The 26,130-nt window shown below is 38.8% G+C and overlaps 1 protein-coding gene across 1 annotated transcript; it reads left to right on the forward strand.

The window, feature by feature from the left end:
* The first annotated feature begins 325 nt into the window (after positions 1 to 325).
* Positions 326 to 25,044, forward strand: dbh (dopamine beta-hydroxylase (dopamine beta-monooxygenase)). Its single transcript, XM_059358404.1, has 12 exons — positions 326 to 694; positions 7,736 to 7,882; positions 10,069 to 10,326; positions 10,754 to 10,930; positions 15,057 to 15,159; positions 16,228 to 16,394; positions 16,511 to 16,654; positions 18,500 to 18,538; positions 20,354 to 20,413; positions 20,658 to 20,785; positions 21,131 to 21,290; positions 24,931 to 25,044. Exons 1-12 carry the CDS (start codon positions 326 to 328, stop codon positions 25,042 to 25,044), a joined length of 1,866 nt encoding a protein of 621 aa, XP_059214387.1.
* The last annotated feature ends 1,086 nt before the right edge of the window (positions 25,045 to 26,130 follow it).

A 26,130-nucleotide genomic window follows, 5' to 3' on the forward strand; every position in this document is an offset into this window, starting at 1 on the left:
AGCGAAACTCAAAAGAAAGTCAAACTTTTCGTAAAATGAGGGCCTGAGAGGATAGAAAACATAGGAAGAAAAAGAATAAACAACCTCACCTGACCACTGCGAGGGAGAAACTCAGTCTACTGTGGCCAGGAAGGAGAGCAGCGCTGACAAGGCAAACAAACCCAGTGAGTGTTTGGAGACTTACAGAACTACAGCGCTGGTACAAGAAAAACTTTCTGGCTTGAACTCCACATCAACTCTGGCTGAAGAGACTAAGGGAGACTCAAAGACAAAAGAGAGGTGAAGAGAGAAAGCAATCAATCTGGAGAAAATCTGCAACTAGACAATGAGGATCTGGAATAAGAACCTTCGCCTTCAGGATGTCACCATCATGTACTTCTGTGCCCTGGCTGCTCTAATGGTCATACTGGTGGCTTCGTATCAGGCGCCCGACAACGCCATCGAGGTGTCCAACATTAAACCAAACCCCTCCAACCCTCTCCCACCTCTCCCCATGCCCTTCCGCGTGCCCCTTGACCCACGTGGAGAACTCCAGCTGGCCTGGAACATCAGCTACGCCAACCAGGAGGTTTACATGCAGCTGAGGGTCGCAAAGCTGCAGCACGGTGTCGTCCTGGGGATGTCTGACCGCGGAGAGCTGACCAACGCTGACCTGGTGGTGCTGTGGGACTCTGGAGCTGGAAACTACTTTGGGGTAAGCAGGAATGTGTGTTACAGTCCTTTTACCCTCCTGTTATGTTTGTTTCTCAGGAATAGCAATATTTTTCGTGGGTCAATTTGACCCAGGCATGATTCATTATTCAAAAGTGTCAGAAACCAAAAAATCTAAATAAACATTGTTTATATTTCATGATTAACTCTTAACCCTTAATAGGGCACTCATTGAAATACTTGCAAATTCCAAATTTCAACCCTAGAGAATATTGGAGGATATTACATACAGCCAGAATGTGTAAAAAAAAACAACAACCCATACAGACCTGGGGAGAGGGGTAATATTTTGAGAAATAAATTTACAAGAATAAAGTGGGAAATCTACAAGAAAAAATGTGCAGATTTATGAGATTTAAAGTAGTGAATCTGTGAGAAAAAAGTTGTTTTTTTGATTCGCCACTTTAAATCTCTTAAATCTGCAACTTTTTTTCTTGTAGATTTGCCACTTTAATCTAGTAAATTTGCAACTTTTTTCTTGAAATATTTTTATTTTTTATTTTGGATATCTGCCGAAGTTACCAAATACTGTTCTTCGCCCGATAAAAAGGGTTAATTACTTACCATTTTAATCAATATTAGGTGCAATGGTGTTCTTTACCTCTCACAGATCATGGTTCAATGAGGATAATTCTTGTTTTTCTTTAAAAAATGCATGTTACAACTTTTCATATGTACATTGGAAAGACCTACATATAAAATACAATAGTTTTACATGACATTGATTTTTTTTAAATTTTGTTTTACATTTTCAATTTTTTTCTTTTATGGAGTGATGTTGATAAATTGACCCCAAAACAGTGTCTATGTAATACAAACATGCATATATGTTAAATGAACCATTTTCGTTTTATATGTTGATTACACTTATTAAACCAAGCAGAAGAAGTTTCATTCCGAAAAAATACTTTCAACTATTTGTTTTAGATTTTTCAACTTTGAAATGGGTGAATTTGACCCACAACATAACAGGCGGGTAATTATATGATTGAATTTACATGAATTTGGGGAGTTAAATGTAATGCTTCTATAAAAGGTGCAGGTTTATACATAAAAGGTGTGAAATCAAATAATTTTACTGTCTGTCTCACTCTATATTGCTTTTGTTCGCTTGTCAAGATCATAAACACACAGGGATTACATGAAAGTCCTTAAGGAACGGTGGTTTCCCTCATCTGTCTGTGGTCCCCGGGGCGTGAGATTGGTGTTTTTTGCTCCGGGAGCTGGCGGACGGCTTGCTTCATGATCACATAGTCACAAAGGATGGTATCGGCCCCTTCTAATTGGAAATCACTCAAACTGCACTAATAGCTCAAGTTCATTGGGGAATCATTAGCAGATATTAGCATATCAAAATTGAATCCTGTGTTGATTAAAATGTATAAAATGTCACATTTTCATTTTCCCGCACACAAGCCTCTTTAACAAATCCAAGATTTTGTTCCCCTGAAATTCCCTCACACATTTTTCTGAAAGACAATTTATCTTGTTATACAAATCACATTTACCTCTCTTTTCATTTGCATTTTATCCATAGGGTTTATGTGAAAATATTAATGAGAAACAGTAAGCAGGGGGAATATTAATTGCAGCTAAAATGATCCAGTATCAGTTCATATTCTTCAAACATTGAAAAGAAACAAACCCTTTTTCTATTTGACCTTGAGCAACCTGTTAGTACAAAATCAGCTCCTGGTTTATTTATAATTTACATAACTATAGTGAAAGCCATCAGCAAATAATGAATTTGCTTTGTAGGGTTTGTGGTTTTCCCACAATGCCCTGTCTGTCTTAGTGAAAAATGAAAGGAGGGTTAATGTCTGGTTTAAAGTTAAGTAAAGTGCAAGGACAGCTTCTTTATTCTAACTTGTTTTTACATTTCATATCATTTATATGTCACGCTTGCATGCAGGAGAGTCAGTTGCAGCTACAGGCATTGTGCACTTTGTGAAAGTAGTTCTTCTCATCAATGTTAAAAAAAAGCAAATTTTAAATTAATATTAATATAATTGCATTAATTTCTTTGATCACAGCAAATATCAATATGAACATTTTTCTACAGATTAAATCTCATATCAAATTAACTGCAACATGAACTGAGACATTTTCTTCCTTTTTTTGTGCAAAGGTGGTGACATACATAGGAGTAGAAATGTGAATAAAAATTATGAGACAGAACAAAAACAAACAAACAAAAAGTAGATAAAAAAATAGTAGCCAGTTATTGTTACTAGTCATACTAGTTCTACTGGTTATGTAGGGCACAGTGAATGTGTATATTTGTAACTGAACATTGTCATTTGAACAAATAACAATAAGAGGGAAAATAGGTTATATTAAAAATAATAATAAAAATGAACAATGATAAATATATAATAAAAATAAATAGAGCAATAATTGAAAAAGGGGAAAAAACAAACAAATAAGAAAACAAAAAATTAAACAAAAAAATTAAAACAAAAAAAGGACTAAATTAAATCTAAATTAAATACTCAGCATGAGGTCCTGCAGATATCTTCTGCTAAAACATTTTCCTTTCATACTATTGCTTGAAAAAATATGAAAGGAAAATGTTTTAGCAGAAGATATCTGCAGGACCTCATGCTGAGAATTTACTTTAGATTTAATTTAGTCTCTTTTTTGTTTTAATTTTTTATATTTTTGTTTTCTTATTTGTTTGTTTTTTCCCCTTTTTTCCTTTCATACTATTTCTTGTCTCCTCCAAGAATCGCCACCTTAACGCGGTAGAGGGATTTGTGTGCTTCAGTGATCTTGGGAGCTGTGTTGTCGGGAGCAATAGCTCCTGGTAGGGTCTCCCAAGGCAAAGTGGTCCCAGGGGAGGGGCCAGACTAAGAGCAATTCAAAGACCCTTATGAAGGGGGAAAATGAAAGATCGAGTACCTCGCCCTGCACGGGTAAACCGGGGCCCCCTCCTGGAGCCAGACCTGGGAGGGGAGCACGAAGCCGAAATGAGCTTCCTCCGTAGGGTGGCTGGGCTCAGCCTTAGAGGTAGGGTGAGGAGCTCAGACATCCGGAGGGAGCTCGGAGTAGAGCCGCTGCTCCCCCAGGAGGAGCTGGACGTTGTGGCTGGGGAGAGGGACGTCTGGAATGCCCTGCTTATCCTGCTGCCCCCGCGACCCGGCCCCGGCTAAGCGGGCGAGAATGGATGGATGGATGGATGAATGGATGGACTATTTCTTGTGTTTGAGTATACTTCTCATCTGTCTGTCACCATGGTAATGGATAACGGTATGGTGCATTATTTCTAAAAATACTCTTTTTTTATTATTATTTTGATCTGGAGAATAGGCAGTGGACTGATTCTGTAAAGTTGTATTGACTTACTCAGCAGAGATAAAACACAGAAATAAATCTCTGCTGTGATTCAATCTGAGACCAGAGGGAGAATAAGAGACTCCAGACTCTCTACTGGGATCAGGAAGGACCGGAGTTAGTCATACTTGTGTCTCATTAGTCCATTAGCAGTTTGTCCCAGTAAGCTAACAGGTTTATTATTAAATTATACACATTTATGTTCCAATTACTAGGGAATCAATCAGCAATTTAGACCTGCAGCTAAATTACACCAGTAAGTCTCACATTATAATAATCAAGGAATACTTCTTTATTTGGATGCATGGTTTGGTTTGTATGTATGATTTTGGTTCCTACTTTACTTTTTTATTTTAATGTAATTTAATGTTATATAATACATTACAAGCAATGACTCTCAGTTGTAGGTGCATAAGGGAGGAGAACTGGAGCAGTGCACGACATATAACTGAACAATAGATTCAGCGTTTGCATTCATTTCTATCTATTTTCTAAATTCAGCCCAGTTTCCTTTTAATTTACCCAAATCCAAATCCACACGATTGATCTCCTCCCTGCTATCAGACCATCTTCCTCCCCATCTTCCATCCCGGTCTCTTCCCTCAGGAGAGCAAAACTACCATCAGAAGAAGAAAAAAGGTCACTGCTGAGCTACAGTCTCTCTCTCTCTCTCTCACACACACACACACACACACACACACACACACACACACACACACACGTTGCTTTCTCACAAAGCCAGGCACATTTTAGATATGCTCTAGTTCAGAGACTCCTAAAATCCCTTTTTAAATCAATGTATTCAAATCAGCCCATGGAGATTTGAATTTTAAGATTGTGTCTCAACATAACAAGCCAGATATGAAGACAGAAGATTCTTCTCTTTTTCTTCTCTGGCTCTTTAGTTACATGACTTGATGCTCATTTATAGGCACACACAGTATTTGTAGTAATACCAATAACATAGACAGCAAAACATGAGACATACTGGCAACCTCTACAGACTGATATTGTAGTTGACAGTGTCTAGACACCTTCAGGACTTCTCTGATTTAGCTCCCCATCGGGACCTAATTAGAGAGAGGGATGGTTGAGTGTTCAAGTCTGTCTCAAAACAATTATGACATGCCCATGTGTACCCCAAAACTGTTTTAAGTAAAGGTGATTGTTCCTATTGATCTGCATCTGAATATCCCATCTGGATAAGAAAACCACATTATAATGGACACACATTGTGATCTGACTGAGATCAGATTGGCCAGATTGCTCACTCACTCTGATCAAATCCCAGCCAATTGTAAAGCCAATCTGTGCAGCATGGCCACATAGTTTAAAAAAAAAAGTCAATAAGTTGAAAGTTCACCTATCTCCGCCTCTTTCTGCTATCTCAATTTTCCAGCAAGTAAACGAAAAGTAGCCGATAGTCTTCTCTCACTGCAAAGGGCCTGTGGATTGGATGACATAATCCAGAGAAAGATTGCATGTTGTCAATGGCCAACAACATTGGAATCACATTGGGAAAGGATCCACTTCAAGGAGGATATTCTAATCCTTTACTTAAGTAAAAGTACTAATACCACACTGTGAAATGACTCCACTACAAGTAAAGTTCCTGCATTCAAAGCTTACTTAGGTAAAAGTACAAAAGTATCAGCATCAAAATGTACTTAAAGTATCAAAAGTAAAAGTAAAAGTACTCTTTATGCAGAATGGACCCATCAGATTGTTTTATATATTCTAAATATATCATTAGATTTTACAATATTATTATTGATGCATTTATATGTAAGCAGTGTTTAAATTGTCTCAAGGTAGAGCTCATTTAAACTACTTGACATACTTTTATGAGGTTAAATTTTAAAAAAGAAATGTTTTTCATGTTAAATGAAAAGTAACTAAAGCTGGCAGCTAAATGTTGTGGATATTGCACTGAAATGTACTGGAATATTTGCAAAATGTAGTGGAGTAGAAGTAAAAAGTTACATAAAATTGGAAATACTCATGAATAACAAGTACCTCAAAATTGTAGTTAAGTACAATACTTGATTAAATGTACTGCTACATTCCACCACTGACATATGTGAGTAGCGTTATGAGAAAAAAATGTGAATCTATCCTTTTTCACAAAGCTCGAAACCAACATTTAGGCAGGTATGACCTTCTTATCTTGACCTAAATATACCTATAACCAAAATATAAAACCATTTCAAAGCTTATATCTATTTTTTTAAATTTTATTAGATAATGAAGAAATGTCTCTGTCTCTCAGGTATCCGCAGACGTCGTTTTCTGCTCACAGACATGTAACCGCATAACACATACCTGTATACTGCCCACATTTTATTTTAGATTGATATATACTGTATTTATTTTCAAAACCGTTGGCTTCAGAATATTTTTGCAGTTTGTGTAGAACAGTTATATAAGAGAGACAGAGAGGGAGACAGAAATACAGAGATCTTAGGTGCTATTCTGGACAGATATGAATGTGAGAAACATAACAGCAGCGGATAGACTGAGCTGTTGCAAAGCCTCCTGGCAGAGAAGTGGAGCCTTGTACACCGGGCTGGGAAGGTTTCAACATGAACCACTGCAGTTTCTCTGATTTCTTTCAATCAATTGTATCATAATCCAATGGTAAAGGTATAATGTGCAGGTTTTTTTATTTTTTTTAATTTATTTTATTTTCATTTTGCTCGATCAGAAAGTTTCTGGGTGTCATCCTATTGGGCACCAAGCTACAAAAATAGCAGACACAGCAATAAAAAAACGCAAATGTACACTGTAAAAAATGTTTGTAGAAATTACAGTAAAGCACTGTCAAATTCAATCAGAAATAGGGCGTAAAATTAAAAAATTGTATATCACTGTAGTAGACACTTTTAATTACCATAAATCAAAGAATAGCACAAAACTTTAACTTTTACTGTCATAAACTGTAGGAAACACACAGTTTTGCTGCAAAAATATAACATTTTCATGTAAAGTTAATGGCGAAATACCATGTCACAATGACACAATTAGCCTAAAAATAACGGGATTATTCAGTCTAAATTACAGTTTTTGCTGATATTTACATTTAAATTTACTGTTGAAAACCCACTCACTGTATTTTTCACTGTGAAGTTCTGGCAACCAAAGATGCCGGTATTTTACCATCATTTAAACTGATTATTTTTTACAGTGTAGCAAGCCGAAACAGCAAGTAGACAAAGTTGGTTTTAATACAAGAGTATATCTGGGGTTTGTTTTCAAAGGCCTTGAGCCAGGGAGGAAGTTTCAATGTGTTTACAAAAAGTAAACGACAGAAGCAACATTATTATTACTGAGCTTTCTTTTGTGTCTCAATATATTTGTCCATTTTACAGCAAAATTCAAGCAAAGGTTTACTATTTTCTGCAGTTTGTATATATATATATATATATATATATATATATGTATATATATATATATATATATAAATGTGCAGCTGCCCCAATACTCTCCAACCTGGTAAATGTGGACAGCTACCCTGAAATGTCTTTGATAATGGGTGAATGAGTTTCACATGATGAAACCAGCTCTGCTACGCCTTTCAATCTTTTTTTAAAATGAGCTGTGTACCTTAGTTGATACTCACACACTAAGGAAAAGGTTTTCTAATCTACTGTACATGAAATGATGACTATATGTGATTTGTCTTTTCCTTAAGGACGCGTGGAGCGACAGTGAGGGTCACGTTTCATTGGACAGCCAACAAGACTACGAGTTGATCGAGGCCAAACAGAAACTGGACGGATTCTACCTGCTCTTCAAGAGGCCGTTCAGTACCTGTGATCCCAGAGACTACCTCATAGAGGTGTGTCTTTATTTGGTCTTTCTTTTCACAGTTTGTGTCTGTGTACGAATCAGAAAAGTCTCTTATTAGAGAAATTTGCTTCAGACTCTGTCCACTTTTTTAAGATTCTTGAATTTTCTGAAACTTATAAAACTACAGTACCTGTTTGAGGCAAGGCCGTTTATAGTGCGTCCCTATGCGGAATGGGCTGATTGGCTGGCTCCCAGTATTGCTGCTTGCAATGTTTGTCACGGACAGACTGCTTTCACCCTGAATGTACTGATTGTAGCAACACTGCACTTCCTCTTGCATCCTCAGCAATAAACTCACCAAATGTGGAGTTAAATGGTTAATCGATTGTTGGGATATGTGAAGGACAGTATATTTGCCAAATGCCACCGAATTTGTCATGGTCACTCAGATCATCATGTCTACAAGTGTCCATAAAGCATCCAGGAGATACGACACTTGATACGTGATATAAGCCACGCCCAAAGATGTTCAGTAGAAAATCTGAGGACGATTGCTCCAAATTTGTAAGAGAAGTAGCAAAAAACTGATTTGGACACAATTGGTCAAAATGGTGAAAAATTGATCTAGCTGCAAATAGGCATGACTATTATGAATAGATTGGTCTGGACCCACAGAATCCACAGAATAATTTTCGTTTCTGAGAAACAAGTTACAGACCCAAATGTAACTAAATATTGTTTAGTGCCACCGTCTGGCCACTTTGCACCACATTCGTCCCCAGCATACACCCACCAAGGTGACGTATATTGGATCAATGGTTCTTGACATACAGTCATGGAAAAAATATTAGACCACCCTTGTTTTTTTCAATTTCTTGTTCACTTTAATGCCTGGTACAACTAAAGGTTCATTTGTTTGCACAAATATAATGATAACGACAAAAATAGCTCATAAGAGTTTAATTTAAGAGCTGATATCTAGACATTTTCCATGGTTTTCTTGATAATAACCAAAATTATCATCAAGAAAACCATGTAAAATTGTTAGATATCTATATATATATTAAATTGAACTCTTATGAGCTCTTTTTGTTGTTATCATTATATTATATTGCATTAAACAAATGTACCTTCAGTTGTACCAGCCATTAAAATGAACAAGAAATTGAAGAAAACAATGGTGATTTAATACATTTCTCCATGACTGTATGAGAAGTCTATACATCTCATATGTCTTGTTTTATAGTCAGATGTTCCCCAAGAATGAATGGCAACAAATTAACGAAACTACTACAGGAGGGCTCACACTGTTGACTTACTCTGCATATGAGCTGTGTAAACTGCCACAGCAAACACACAATCTGTTGATCCAGTACTTAGAGTCCTGTGTATTTAGGATGGAGTGCCGGACTTCCCAATGAAAGAAATTAGCTTTAATTTGTTGGCTTCTTATAACACTACTGAAGCGCTCTGTGTTCATCAGTCTCCTATTGTTCCTCTGTTTATCTTTCTGCTGTCTTATTGATCTATCTTGCATAAATGCACCACAAGTAAAGTGTTTAACAATTATTTGACTGATTTACAAGAGGATTTTCTCCTTTATATTTCTGTCAGTCTTCCCTTCTACCCAACCGCGTGTAACCTTTGTTGATTTATATGCCACTTTCAGCCTCAAGCCAAAATAAGGTCTGTCAATCCTGAACTGACTGAACTCGACAGTTAACAGGTGGTGAGAAGCTAACATGTGAGGCAGGCGGGAGAAGATGGTGTCTGAGTGCACACATGTGTAACCTAACAGTCTTTTTGCACTGTACGTGTTAGTGTTAGTTTATAAATGTGTAGGTATGCGTGCGTGTGTGTGTGTGTGTGTGTGTGTGTGTGTGTGTGTTTGTGTAGGAAGGTGTGTTTCTGCATATTTTGCATATAAAAAAAAGGAAAACTCTTGGTTTCAGGTGTGGGCATAAAATCCTCAAAAAGTTGGACAGCACAATTTCTAGTGAAACATTCATCATAATGATTATGGTTTCCATGGTGCCGCATCAGACCTCTAAGTTGCAGACACAAAACCAACGGTCATCACCATGACAACATAATGAAAAGTTCTCTTAGTTGAGCGTTTCAGGCAAATAATGATCACAAGAGACTATTAATTTGAAAAAAAAAAAAAAAATTCTGCTGTTCATATTCTGCTTTATTGCCATGCATGCTTTTCTGATTTATTCTGTGATTGGTCAGGAGGGAACCATACACATCATCTATGGATTTTTGGATAAACCACTTGCCTCACTGGAGCAGCTGAACCTGTCCAAGATCCAGACCGGACTACAGAGAGTGCTGATGCTGCGCCCCGACACGCCGTCGCCAACCCTGCCTCCAGATGTGCAGACGCTCGAGGTCTTGGCGCCAAATGTCATCATCCCGAATCAAGAGACCACCTACTGGTGCTTCATACAGAAGCTGCCTGAAAACATGCCCAAGAACCACATTGTTATGGTATAAATGCCTCTAAAAATGGAATCACTTAACACACAGTGGAGTGGGTGTTTGAGATGGAGATCGTGCACAGGCGGCTATTATTATTGCTCCTTGTTTACCAGCTGGGCCTTACAAAACAAAAGAGGCATTGTTATGGTTAGTCATTGTTAGAAAGAACAAATAAGAAAAATATTAATACAACAAACACATCACCTCACATCCTGATTGTTTCTCTCAGAAATATGATAAGATCCATTTTAAACTCTATGATATAATATGGACGCTATAGCATAGTATGTTGCATGTAATTCATTTCAGAGGTGCTTTATTGACATGCCTGTCTGAGGTAGTGGTAGTACCAGAGCTTTTAGCAGTAAAAAAACATGATTCTCACATTTCCACTTGTTTCTTTCCCCCTCTCTCTCCCTCTCTGTGTTCCTGTCAGTATGAGTCAGTGATAACTCCAGGTAACGAGGCCATCGTGCATCACATGGAAGTGTTCGAATGTTCTCCAGATATCCGAGATGTTCCAGAGTACAGCGGCTCTTGTGATGACAAGATGAAGCCGGGCACGCTCAACTTCTGCCGCCATGTGCTCGCTGCATGGGCTATGGGTGCTGAGGTATGATGGGAAACAGACACCCACACACATCCTCATACTTCTGGCATTATGGGCACTTTGCACCAAATCTAAAAAGAAAACAACGCCACAAAAATATCCTCAACACTTATCTGGATATAACTCCTCTCCCTAAAACTTCTCCTTGAAGATCTAACAATCAACCCACACACACACCATTAGATCAAGCGGGATAAACATATACATTGACAAGTTTTTAATACACATAACAGGTGTCTAATTGAAAAATAGATGGAATGACGCTTGATTTTGGTCTTGTCTCCGTACTTATTATGAGAGATAAACAAAAACTCCTACACCAGTAATATCTGAGCCTAGAACTGTGAGCAGAAAACCTTGTAAAGACGAGCCCACACGCAGCACAAGTCTATTAAGAGCATGGAGACAGTCTGCATGTGGGAAGCACTCACATGTGAATATAGGCAGACTCGCTAACATGGACGCTCGACACAAACACAAATGAAAACGACGTTTGATGTACATTGGTAGCTTGGAAAGAGGGAAGAGACATAAATCTTTCATCAGGGCCAATATATTCATTCAGCAAACTGTAATGACAAACCATAGACGGTCTATACAAACGGACGATGCAGTCCACTTTCTTCCAATGTACATAAATGAAGCCAAAATGTCTCTGATATGGGATCTGCCATCTTGTATTTGGAGCCAGAGTCTGTCCAGTAGTGATCAAGTGGTGGGGCCGATGCATAGACTGTATAAATAATGGACATAGTCACCGTGACGTCACCCGTTGGTTTGTGGCCCGTTGGAAGCATCGAGTTCAGCGTTACACTCGTCGCCATCTTCCGTCCATCTTGTTTCCAATACGGGGAGCAGACCATATTTGGACTGTGGAGGAATGAGAGGGATCTGATCACTGACTACATGCCTCTCTACACCTCAACCCGACTGAGAGAAGTCGCTGCTAATTCACGTTAGCATCAATTGGAGCATTAACTGGGATGTTCATTTTGGCTAGCAAAAAACAAAAACAAAATGTATGCTACCTAACTCAGAAAACTGAACAGTGACTCCTTGGAGTGTCTGTTAAACAAACCAAACAAGACATTTTAATGAACAATCGCTCAAATAAACTGTCTTTAAGTGAAAATACAGTGAAAGGGTCAAAGTTATAAGACCTAACCGGTAAACGTCCTTTTTTATATCTATATAATGTTTAATAGAACTTTATTGACACGTTGCCGTGGATATGCATTGTTCTGCTTCTCTCCTGATGACGGCTTGTCTTGTTAGTGACCTGTCAATCAAAGGTAGCCACGCCCCAAATCATATGATTCTTTATCTTCTATTTTCTTCTAAATGGGGCCATTATTAGAACTATTAACATCCAATTGTCTTTTTTACTAGCGATTAAGACCATAGTGTTGTCCTAAAAAAAATTCTGAGGTAATGAATCAAGTGAAAAGTTTCCTCATTTTTTGTATTGAAATGAATGGACAGGAAAGCTTTTGCAGCCGCCGTCAACACCCCCTGTTGGAATTTTTTGTTTAATGCAGTTTAGCTGGTTTGCCTCACTGCTCAGACCCGAAGGTTGACGCCTGGGCTGAGGTGCTGAGGTCCCTTAATCATGACGTTACACCATCATCATCGCCTACACTCTGAATAGCGGCATTGCATTATGGGGCGGTTGACTATGTACAGTCTCATACTGCATACTCAGAAATTCTTGCAAATAACTTCTTGCAAGAAACCAAAGAAGAAAAGACAATGGACAAAGGAAAAAGAAAGACTGCCGATCTGTTGTCAGCGTCGCATCACTGACGTCACGGTCAAAATTTTCGTGAATAATCATCTAAGTGTTGCAGAACTATTTACGTCACATTCTAACTCCGTTGGTTATCCACCACAAAAGTACCTGTATGGGAACAGAGGCCGAGGGGAACTAACGAGTGGGTGGAGCTAAAACACTCAGCCGCTTCCCAAAAAGTATTTTAAAAGTACTCAGTGGAAACACGCCTATACATACTCAAAAACAGACTTTCAACCAGACAGATTTTCCTGAGGCCCAACCTCAGGAGTTGGTGGAGAGCAAAAAACAGGCTAAAAGTAGAATTAAAAAGTAAACCTGTACTCGTCAGGTGGCCAGAAACACGACTCTGAATGAACGTCGGCCTGCATGTGTTGTAGGTAACTGTTCACATTTTTATAAGCTGATATGTCAGTGTTGAGTTACAGCTAGTTCTGCTGTCCTCAAGTGGCCAAAACAACAAGTATTTCTAACATCCAGGCCTGCAACAACTACAACCACGGGAGATTTTTTGGAAAACAAACACATTGCAGTTCTTTTTTTGAGGCACAGCTCCCGACTGAACTAGTCCGTGTAAGAAAAATGCACCTGTTTCATCAGCCAGCTATTCAGTCAGTCATCTATCAGACCTTAAATCACCTCACTTACATAGCACGAGTAGCAACCAGCCGGCTGACCAAGCCAGCGAGCCAGCAGCCTGCTGGTCACATAAAGCAAAGAGGACAGGGAATGGCGAGCCTGTCACCATATTTCTCTGCTTCGCTCCCCACTGTATCACAGCCAGGCTGGCCCCTCTCTGATTGGATTATCTGCCAGCCAAACAAAAACAAGCAGGATGCCTTCTGTGAGCTGTGAGCTGTGAAGACAAGATTAGGTGGGAAATATTCAGGCCTCTTTCATCACCTCCTAATAGTGTTGTTTCATTCTCCCCGGCACCGCATCAGAAGAGAAACGTGGCCTTGCAAAAACACAAAACAAGAAGGAAAGAGGAAAATAGAGTGGGGGAAGTTTGAAAGACTAGAGAAACAATAAGGCACGACACCGTCAGAATGTGAAAAGAGAAGACAGAGCTGGAGGAAAAGAGATGCGAGTGTAGTGAAGGCAACTCTCTAAGGATTTTACTGTTACGACATTAAAGAAAGATTAAATAAAACAATTCTTTCTTCCATTACAAACTGTGTGCATCAGCAGAAGTAGCTTAAGGTGGTCTGAAATAGGTGGCACTGATGATGAATGAAGATTGAATCAAGTTTCCTTCATAAAAGCGTGAAGATGTGACGCCCATGGCAGGGAAAATTAATTTTTTCCACGATAAGCAGAACTGTTCAGAATCCAAGGAGAGAAAGAGGAAGAAAATATCCGTCACAAGTTCAACCAGCATCTCAGAGGGAGCATCCATATGAGAATACAACCTTTCTCTGTGCAGAGATAATCAATAATCAGTGTTTGAGCCAACTCATAGATCCACAAAAGACCTCAAAGACATTTGAAGGTTCTCAACAAGAAACTCAGCTGACGCAATGACTGAGCTGGTTTAAATCCATCGGTTTTCTGTATCATAATCAATTTAAAGTCTCTTTTTCTGTCTTACAATCTGTTGCTGTCACAGTTTTAGATTCTGTGGGTGGCTGGGAGTTTGTGAGTAGGCATGACTTTATTTTTAGAGGCCGTCATCAAACATTGTAGAGAACCAGTGGAGCTGCAGAAGCGATACATTATCTCTGCAGTGTGGGCAAAAAGATGAATAAGACAGATATAATTCTCATTCCTCAGATGTAGCACTTTGACAGGATCACAATTTAAAGAGGACTGGCTTGAGGTGGGATGGGGAATTGAATTTTTAGACATCCTACGGTGTGTGACATGAAACCTTTTCATCCATCTGTCAAGACTGTGTTTCAACACTTAATTGGCAAGTTTCCACAGCAAGAATACACATGTGGGTGCCTTCTTTTTTATCATCCTCCAACAATGTCTGCCTTTGAGCAAGGATGCTTTAAAAAAAACTAAAACATTGAGACATTTAAATGTGTTTTTCCGTTGGGGACATAAGCGCATTAAAGTCCCAGCATGCGATAATAGTTTGGTTTCACTAAAACACTGTCTCCCTCTAATCTTCTCTAATACAATGCCTAACAGAAAGCAACAGCAATCCACAAGTTATTGTGAAGATAACAACATTTGTAAAACAATTCTGACTTTTGCACCTCAGGAACAAAAATGTTTTTACTCAACAGAAGCAAAATCATCTGTACTCAGTGTGAAGAAGAGTCTTTGCTATGACTTCAAAGCAGCTCTGCATAAATGAGAGGAATAGTGAGTGTGTGTGTGTGTTTGCAGGCTTTTTACTATCCCCCTGATGCAGGGCTGCCCATGGGTGGACCAGGTTCTTCAAGGTTCCTTCGTCTGGAGGTCCATTACCACAACCCTCTCCTTATATCTGGTACAGTAGACACATAAATACACACGAGCACATGCCAAAACACACTCCCTTTGACTTTTTCTTTCACACACACAGCATGATACCCCAATGTGTGCTGGGCTTATATCCAACAGAGCGATTAATTTAAAAATGTCCAGATATACCTTTTGATCTTGCCTGTATGAGACGCCACAGACTTTGCCCTCCTTATCCTGATCTGAGCTTACAATACAATCACATCCTACAAAACCAAATTCTAATTCCCTACACTGCCACTGTGTGCATCATCATATCTCTTTCTTCAAGCTTCTCTGTAGTTTACAGAGCTAAAGCTTTGCATCAACCTGACAATAATAATCAATTCAGAATAACAGCAACACTGGTGTGATTTCCATTTGACTTTTTTTGTATGTATTTAGCATTTTATGCATATATTAGATGGTTAACAATGCAAAAATAACACTGGTTTGTATTGCAGTTGTGGAAAGTAACTAAGTACATTTACTCAAGTACTGTACTTAAGTACAATTTTGATGTAGTTGTACTTTACTTGAGTATTTTCATTTTATGTATTTTTTTTAACTTCTACTCCACTACATTTTTAGGCAACTATTGTACTTTTTACTCCACTACATTAAGCTGCCAGCTTTAGTTACTTTACAGGCTGAGATTTAACATAAAATATATGATCAATTTAAAGTGAGTAGGCTTTTTTTAAAATTCAATCTTATAACAGAATATCAAATGATTAAATATGCCCTGTCTTTACAAAATTAGGACACTGCTTACATATAAGCATTCATACAAATAATGTAATCATATATTTAGAATATATGAAACAGTCTGAGTGGGTTCATTCTGCATAACAAGTACTTTTACTTTTAATACTTTAAGTACATTTTGATGCTGATACTTTTGTACTTTTACTTCAGTAAGTTTTGAATGCTGGACTTTACTTGTAATGGAGTAATTTCACAGTGTGGTGTCAGTACTTTTACTTAAGTAAGGGATCTGAAGACTTCCTCCACCACTGTTTGTATTTATACTAGTAAACTGACTGATTGACCTTCCATGATATTCTTCACACAGGCCGTCGTGACTCATCAGGGATACGGTTGCATTACACGCCGACTCTGAGGCGGTACGATGCAGGGATCATGGAGCTCGGCCTTGTTTATACTCCTATAATGGCTATTCCACCCAAACAAAACACCTTCTACCTCAATGGATATTGCACCTCCAAGTGTACACAGACTGTATGTAAACAAAAATAAATAAATGTGTGGATATTTCAGCTATCCATGGTCCCTAAAGCCCAGAAATCGCTGTTGAAGTTTGACCTAAAAAGATCTTTCTATGTCTGTCTATTTAGGCTTTGCCTTTTGGAGGAATCTATATATTTGCTTCCCAGCTGCACACCCACCTGGCGGGGCGCGGGGTCAGGACGGTTTTGGTGAGGGGAGGTAAAGAGCTGGAGGTGGTACAGGAGGACCAGCACTTCAGTACACACTATCAGGTGAGCAACAGCAGGGATCTGTTTACCCAGAGGCACTGGTGGAGAGAGTATTCACATCCTTTCAGGAAAAGTACTACATTGTAAAAAATATTCACAATGCTCATGTCACAAGTAAAAGTTGAATTGTTTTCACAGGAAAAATTACAATTATCAATATATGGTAATTATTGTTGGGGATTTCCACGTTTTGTCTGCAAAAATCTTAATTTGTAAAGTATTAGTAACTAAAGCTATAAATATTTTCTTCTGAAATGTAGTGGAGTAGAAGTAAAAGTAGCGTGAAAAGAAAATACTAAGTATAGTACAAGTACTTTAAATTTGAACTCAAGTACAGTACTTGGGTAAATCTACTTAGAGGAGCTCCACCTTTGCCTTTAATGTGTTAATTTAGATGAAAAGTAACTGAGCTGTGTGCCGCTGGTACAAAGATTATGCGAGAAATTACAAGCAAGTGCTTAATGCCACATTGTTTGTTTCAGGCTAGGAGTTTTGTGTTATTTTTGTTTAAGTGAAAATAACAGTCATGTAATATTTAAAGAATTGGGAGTGGCATGTGTAGTTTTGTAGATATATTTCTCTTACCATTAAAAAAATCCAGAGAACATGAATCTTTAAAAACAAAATGTATATTTTTATTCTTTAAAAAGGTTAACTGATTCCATAAAACAGAACAGCACTGTAGTTTTTTTAAATAAAAAAACCCAAATTTGTATAATGTATGATGTACAATGTATAGTGAGTGGGTTGTTATTGCAAAATAAACCCTGACAGAAGGTTGATTGACCCACTCGCTGTACATCATCCTACCAATTATACAACTACTTACTAAATAAATCAATAATTTGAAATATTGATTTTAAAATGACATTGTTGCTTCTGCTAAAAAAACAGCAACTACACTGTTAGATTCAGAGTTGCGTCCATAGCAGCGGTCAGAAATAACAGACCTTAGAATGTCATGACTGACCAGTCAGAATCGAGTATTATATAAGTTGTGTAATAAATTGTTTTTGTCCTACAATGATGGTCTATGGCACAAAGGAATAAATATCTTAGGTTTTGGTTATACAGACAATACCTCATTCTGCGCTTATAATGAAAATTTGAAATGATAAAAATAAAAAGCTTTGCAATTCCTTGATTTTCTGGTATTCTACAGAAAGTTACAACTCTTCTGTCATGACATCATAAAGTAAATCCCACCAAAATCTCCAATGACAAAGCAGCAGAGTAAAATAACTTCCTGACCGTGGACTCAACATCAAAACTGACAAACAACAACATTAACATTGTTGAGAGACAGCAGACGACATCTGTTGTGTTTTATTTTACACAAATATCCCGGGGCAGCTACACACACACACACGCGCAGGGCAGAGAAGGACATCTGCTAGACAGCCTGATAAAATCTCCAGCTGCTGTTGATGTCAGAGTAATCCGAGTGTACCTGTGTGGCGGTGTTGTTTCAAACCCTGCAGCCTCATTAAGACTTTATCAAACCATTCTCAGCAAAGCTAATAGACCTTTTCACACATAACACAGCTGATAACTATGAAAGCTGCCCCCAAGGAAATCATCAAAAGCAACCAGTGTTTTATCTTGCTGTTTGAAATAAATCTGCTGTGCACAATTATGCCTCAGATTAAGATGCTAGAGAGGGGATGCAGGGAAAACATGTCCAGTGGTTAAAAAAAAAAAAAAGGAATTTTATCATTACCTTTGAGAAAAGCACTGAAACCATTACTGTCATTACAGCACAGATAATAACATCCTAACTTGTAGGTCTAGTCCAGATATATACAGAAAAAAGATCTCAAAAAGTAATGTTTGTCTTCTTTCCAACAGACAATCAGAGTTCTGAGGAAAATGGTAAACATTTTACCCGTAAGTATAAAGTTGATCACTCTGCCTGTATTTGACAAAAGCAGCAACTATTATATTTTAGTTTTCCACTGTGGAGACTCTACATTCAAAGAAGAATATTACTATTCTGCAAGCTCAGCCAACTTTTCCTGAATGGTAGCGCCCCAGATGTATTTTATCCTCCCATTGCATTTAAAGTATTGAATTAGAATGCCTCACTGCTGTATAAGGTGCTGCATAAATGGAGTGGAAATCGGGGCAGGCTGTAAAAAAAACCGTGCTGTGTTAGGAAGTTCTCCGGAGACAGAAAAGACAAAACCACAGCAGCTGAGCTCCACAAAAAGCAAAAAAAACTGGCCACTGGCTCTCTTAAATAACTAATTTTAAATAACTAATTTTCTGTCAGTAAACTTGAGATAGTTTGCTGTTAAAGTGGGTTTTTATGAGGTACTTATTTATAGTCATTGTATTCCCTACAGTAGATGGTGGTCAGCACGGCGCCAGATTGGAGAAGCACTGGCACGCAAGTTAAAGAGTGTACACCATTAATATCAGGCGAAGTGAACACTATATTTAGAATTTTCTCACTGCTTAACCGTACCATCAGACAGCCCCGTTTAGATTTACACAAGGGGAACTTAAGCTCTTAAGTTATTTGCTCTCATGAAAGCTACCAGACTTCATTGTTATTTTATCTTGCAGAACACAGGAGTTGCTGGCCTACCACTGCCCAAATTGTACCGTTTATTTGTGTTATTAGCACATTTTATAGTGCCGTTTCATGCCGGGACATTTACGGCTCTGTAACGTCTCGCCTCCACTATAAACACGCCCGAAGCCGAATGCTAGGATCAAATGATCCCACCAATTTTCCGCCTCCAGAGGTAGTCACAGAGGTGGAAAATTGGTGGGTCTGTTGGAAGCGGGACCACTATGAACGGGCCATCGGGGCGAAGCGGGAAATTTGACACCTCCCACTTAGTCCGACAGTCGTCGAATCACTGTTCACTGCAGCCGCCGTTGCTAACTGCGCATAGCGTCCTCCGCTTTTTGTAAACAAACCCGCATGCTAACTGTACACAGAGTGTCCGGTGCTTGTTGTAAACAAACGGAGATCGCTAAGTGCTGCAGCACATCACACTGTACTGCTACAGAGCTAACTGTGTAGCCTGTTAGCACTGTGCTACTACGCAGCACTGTTGCTCTGTTTCACGTCACTAGCGGCTCCTCCCACTATGGTCTCCTCCCACTATCCTCCCACCTCGTTCTGTGACACCGGACTGCACTATGAAAGGGTACAACATCACGCCTTTGTGGGATCACTATGAACGCCCTAAAGCGAAAAGCCAGCGCAGGTCTTTCCGGCAATATAGCGGGACATTTGTGGGATCGCACTATGAAAGGGGCTACTGTGTGACTTTGGTGAATCTGAACTACCCTTTTAAAGCACAAAAGTCACGCAATAATCTGGTGGCTCTGATGAGAGCAGAGAATGGCTTAAGTTCCCCCTGTGTAAACCTAAACAGGGCTGACAAGGTAGTGCTAACAGTGATAATATTCTAAATATAGCATGCACTTAAACAGATATTGACTTTTTTTAGGTGGCTAAATACATTTCCCCACTGCCCCCATCTAAAGCGATACATTGCTTAACTTTTGTGTCTGTACTTCTGCTTCTCTGTGCAGACCGATTGTAGGTAATACACTGACTATGGATAAGTAATTTGTACGACCCCATTTAAAAAAATCCAAACTATTCCTTTAAATCATCTTCAGTGGTCTTTGTTAAACATTAAAGATGGTACACGACTGATGTGTTGGTGCTTTTTCCCGCAGGGTGACGCCCTCATAACAAAGTGTACTTTTAACACAGAAGACAGGAGCAAGCCGACAGTGGTGAGCAGTGCACTATTTTTATATTGCTAAAGATCACCTTGAGCACTGTGAACAGCAACAGAATAATCTTGAGTATTGCCTTCTCTAATCTCTCTGCTTCCTCCATCTTTCACCTTCATATTTCCTTCATTCTTGTAATCCTCCCCCCCCAACCTATAATACCCACATCTGCTCTTTGTACTATATATCTACAATTTCCTCCATCTCCATTTCCATCTCCATCCAAATCTGTTTATGTCCTCAGGGAGGTTTTGGCATCATGGAGGAAATGTGCGTAAACTACGTTCACTACTACCCTCGAACAGAGCTGGAGCTCTGCAAGAGCCACGTAGACCCAGGATACCTGCAGAAATACTTTAACATCATTAACAGGTAGCACACGCACAAACTGTCTCCTGCTCCCTGGAATCATTTGCTTGTTCCCCTTGTCCTTCATTCTTTCTTTTTCATTTGGCATCTTCCTCTCCATCTCCTGTGTGACTAAGCAATTTTTGGTTGCAGCATTCACCCCTTCCCCCTCTGTCCTTCGCTCCGGGGTACCACAGTTGTGATTACTTCTTTTAATCTCGAAAAACCAGATGCTTTGTCCTTTAAAGTGAAACTGTGTTCTCCTAACTGCTCTTTTTTTTCAATCTCTTCCTCCTTTCTCAATCTCACTCTGCCTCCTCCTTTTATCGACTTTCCTTCAACCTCTCTCTCTCTCCCTCCTCCCTTCAGGTTCCACGGAAATGACCAGTGTGTGTGTGGCGAGGTTGGTGTGACCGAGCAGTATTCTCAACTACAGTGGGACGCATTCACTGGAGAAGTGCTGGACTCCCTTTATACTACAGCCCCCATCTCCATGCACTGCAACAAGTCCACTGCACGCCGCTTTGGTGTAAGTCCCCCGTCTCACACACACACACACACACACACACACACACACACACACACACACACACACACACACACACACACACACACACACACACACACACACACACACACACACACACACACACACACACACACACACACACACACACACACACACACACACACACACACTACAGTTGCCTGCCAGGCCACAAATTAAACCCGTTCAAAGGCAGAGATCAGATGGACAGAATAGTCAGATCAGCTGAACGGACAACTTGTTAACTTGTAATATAAACACAGACACACACACAAGATGTTTGGATCAGAGCGAGTACATCAATCAGAGTTCAAAAACATGTAAAGGCCTTTATTGAGTTTTTTTTTTTTGCCAGAAAAAAGCTCCCTCCTTGGTCTGCAACATCAGTGCAAACCAGGAAAAATACCGAAAAACAAAATCCCAGTCTGTGAAAACATCGAGAGCACAACTTACAGCACTGGTTCCCAACCTGGGGGTCCTGACCCTCAATAAGGGTCACCAAAGCTCCAGCAGGGGTGGTGAGGTCTTCTTGATTTTAAAGGGTGTAAGAAAACTTTATAAAAATATAGCCTATATACAGTCATGGAAAAAATGATTCGACCCCCCTTGCTCTCTTCATTATCTTGATAATGATTTTGTTTATTATCAATAAAACCATGGAAAATGTCTAGATATCAGCTCTAAAAATTAAACTCTTAGGAGCTATTTTTGTTGTTATCATTATATTTGTCTAAACAAATGTGCCTTTAGTTGTACCAGGCATTAAAATGAACAACAAATTGAAGAAAACAATGGCCTAATCATTTATTCCACGACTGTACAGTTGGCCTATATCCCATCATTCGTGTGTAGAAAACTAAATTAGATTGTTTTTTAAGATCTAAAAATCTCACAGTGTATTGATGGTGAAGATCTGAACCCAAACTATATTCACAGAGCCTTCTCTTTCTGCTAAAGAGCCTTGTTCTACATGAGAAGTACGTAGTTAAAATAACCAAAGCACTAATCGAACAATAGTCAAGCTTCAGGGAAAAAGAACCTTATTAAATATGTATGATTGTTGAAAATTCAAAGAAAAAAACACAATACAGAGAATTTAATAAAATGTCCTAAACGTTACCGGAAAAAGTAATTTCTGATGGCAGGACAAACTTCCTGCTGTTAAGTGTTGGGTTGATTGTACAGTTTTTCAGTTGTTCTGTACTGGTATTGTTAGAAATCGACTATAATATCAAATCAGTCAGGTGTTGTCAGTTAACTCTATATAAAAAGGCCACTGATTTAGAGGAGTGTTATACATAAAATAAGCTGATCTAGGTTTGGAAAGCAGCGAATAATTTTAAACACCAGGCAGAGGCTCATGAAAAGAAGCATGCTGCTTGATCTCTATAAACAGATGCTGACAAGTATTCATTTTCATTTATTTCATTAACCGTGTGTTCCATTAATGTTGCCCCCACTGGAAGCTGTTGAAAGACTTCGACTACAAGAGCCATCGTGCGTAAAATAATCTCAGTCATTTAGCAGCCAAGTTTATAATCAGGCTCTCAGTGTTAGGCTTTGTACTGTCAATGCTCCATATACTTAGCAAGGAGATCTTGCAAATTAAGTTTAACTAACAAAAATAATAAGAGACAAAAACTTGGAGTGTTTCCACAAAAACGACTGAAGTTGAAATTTAACAAGTGAAAGCCACAGCCTCAATCTCTATTACTACTGCACAATGGACATTTTACTCTAAGCCTCTCTGAACTGCAAGCCTCTGTCTGCTCAGACAAACACAGGGAGAGCTACACTGGTACAAGGCATTCAACAAAATGACATTTTAGATGTCTTAATTATTGCAAAGAGTAGTGGAAAAAGCATTCAGATCCCTTACTTGAGTAAAAGTACTAAAACCACACGGCAGAATTACTCCACTGCAAGTAAATGTCCTGTATTTAAAAAAGCCAGCTAAATCGTAATGGAGTAAAAACTACAATATTTGTCTCAAAATATAGTGGAGTAGAAGTATTAGGTTACATATGTGGAAATATTCAAGTAAAGTACCTCAAAAATTGTACTTAAGTACTTGAGTAAATGTACTTAGTTACATTGGCACGCTGAGCAAGAAATCATCAGGTTAAAAATACACCTAGCAGCCAAGAAGTGCTGCAAATTGCCATACAATACCTATGGAAAGCAGCGAGGCTGCTCTAAGCTGCAGATTCTGTGGTGAATTGCTGCCAAACTAAAAGTTAGGGATAATTTAAATTTTAGCTGCAAATTTCAGTCAGTGCCTCGCTAAACAGCTCTGTGATGTTGACCGTGTTACTAAGAACTGCATCCCACCTGAAACCTTTGAACACGCTTCACAGTTGCAGAAAAAAATATTATTTCGGCTTTTTTTTTTTTTTTTTCCTACCAAAATGATAAAACACTGTGCACTGCAAAAAAACAAAAGTTGGGTGAACTCAAAATTTCAAGGCAACAAACTTAGATAAAATTTTAAGTTGGACAATTAAACTAAATATTTTAAGTTTTGTTTTAGAGTTTGCTCAACTCTGAATTTCTCTGGCACGATTGTAAAGCCGCTATGAATGTCAGCTTATGTTGTGACCACAATTTTGAGTTAGCATTGATACGCTAATGGCTACTTTTGTAGCTGTAACAAGCAGCGCCGCTAACATTAGTTAGCCGCTAGCATCAGTTAGCCGCTAGCTTTCGCTAATGACCAAATTTTACAACAAAGAAATAAGAGTTAGCAGAACTATTGTCCCTTGTTTTGAACCCCAACTTAAAGATATAACAACTCACAAACTTGTTTTTGAGCATACAACTGGCTTCCTTTGTTGTGCTAACTTACATTTTTGCCCTAAATGTCAGTCATTTATATTTCCAAATTAAATTACTGTTTTAGGCCAAAAAAATCCAAGTTGGCTTTTTTGCAGTGTGGTAGCAACTTGTCAATCACAAGGTAGCCACACCCTAAAGCGTACCCTGCTTTTTTGTCTATTTTACACCAAATGGAACTATAATTTATAAAATTAACATAATAGCCTACTGTATTAAAGAAGACTTATAAGACTAAGAATCAAGTGAGAGGTAGAAACATTTTCTAACAGACTTCAATACAATCAGAAAGAATGCAGGATTAAGGCACTTACACAAACAAGCTTCACTTTACAGACATGGTGGCCTCATATACACTTAAAAAACAACTTTACCTTGTTTCACCTTCCTGCCATCAATTGAGTGTCCAATCACCCTCAGTTTACAGCTCCTAATGATGCACACCTGTTTTCACTTTTCCCTAATCAGCAACAGCATAACAAGCAGAGGAAAACTGATAAATAAAGTGGCAGAGCACTGAACTGAAATCAATAATTTCACTCTGTTGGGAAAGTGGACATTATAAAAGGGAAGGAAGCACCCTGTTAAAGCCGTGTCCCATAAAAAATGCACTCAAGACCACAAAGAAACGGCCTTGAGTGCATTTTTTCGAAGACAGGTTCAATATATTGCACGGTAACGACTGTGCAGTTATCGAATAAAACCTGCAGTCTAAATATCAAGGACTCTAGCTGTTTTTTTCCTACCAGACAAACAGTTAAATGTCACTATCATATATCTGTTTCTCCAGGGAGAGTGGGAGAAACAGCCAGTACCGGTGGTTACCTCCGTCCTTGAAAAACCTCGCTACCCCTGCGAAGGAGGAGCACCTCCCACCGGCCGACCCCTTACACCCCCCGTCTGATGGAGGGGGGCATCCCAGCATGCTTCACCCCACTGAGAGGTCACCAGACACAGGGAAAGTGAAAGAAGCTCCTCTGGCTTTGCAGAATTGCTGATTTTAGCTCTGTGTTTGGAGATAGACAGCGTCCTCCTTGCTCTAATTATACAGGTACATCTCAAAAAATTAGAATAATGTCAAAAAGTTCAATATTTTTTGTCAATCATTTCAGAAAGTGAAACTCGTATAATATATAGGTTCATTACACATAGAGTGAAATATTTCAAGCCTGTATTTCTTGTAATTTTGATGATTATGGCTTACAGATAATGAACACACAAAATTCAGCGTCTCAGAAAATTTGAATACGACATAAGATCAATAAAAAAAGGATATTTCAAACACAAATGTCAGGCTTCTGAAAAGTATCTTTATTTCTATACACTCAATATTTGGTTTGGCCTCCTTTTGCATGAATTACTGCATCAATGCAGCGTGGCATGGAGGAGATCAGCCTGTGGCACTGCTGAGGTGAAATGGAAGCCAATGTTCCTCTGATATCGTCCTTCAGGTCATCTGTGTCTGGTGTCTCTCACCTTACTCTTGACAACAGCCCATAGACTCCTATGGGGTTCAGGTCAGCCCAGTTTGCTGGCCAGTCCAGCCCAGTAACACCATGGTCATTGAACCAGCTTTTGGTACCTTTGCCAGTGTGGGCAGGTGCCAAGTCCTGCTGGAAAATGAAACCAGCATCTCCAAAGAGCTTGTGGAAGCATGAAGAGCTCTAAATGTCCTGCTAGATGGCTGCTATGTTGACTGTGGACTCCAGAAAACACAGTGGACCAACACCAACAGAGGACATGGCCACAAACCACCACTGACTGACTGTGGACTCCAATATTGAACTTCTTCACAGTATTCTAATTTTCTGAGACACTGAGTTTTGGGTTTTCATTATCTATAAGCCAGAATCATCAAAATTAAAACAAAAACAGGCTTGAAATATTTTTGCTCTATAAGTAATGAATCTATATAATGAATGATTTTCACTTTCTGAAATGATTGACAAAAAATATTGAACTTTTTCACAATATTCTATTTTTTTTTAGA

Source organism: Centropristis striata, chromosome 19 (genome assembly GCF_030273125.1).
Source record: "Centropristis striata isolate RG_2023a ecotype Rhode Island chromosome 19, C.striata_1.0, whole genome shotgun sequence".
NCBI lineage: Eukaryota > Metazoa > Chordata > Actinopteri > Perciformes > Serranidae > Centropristis > Centropristis striata.

Bases quoted from the DNA above. Each gene is read 5' to 3' on its own strand.
- dbh (XM_059358404.1), top strand. From the start codon at position 326: ATGAGGATCTGGAATAAGAACCTTCGCCTTCAGGATGTCACCATCATG. The intron at 16,655-18,499 runs GTGAGCAACAGC...TCTTTCCAACAG, and splicing joins ACTTCAGTACACACTATCAG to ACAATCAGAGTTCTGAGGAA. The intron at 20,786-21,130 runs GTAGCACACGCA...TCCTCCCTTCAG, and splicing joins TACTTTAACATCATTAACAG to GTTCCACGGAAATGACCAGT.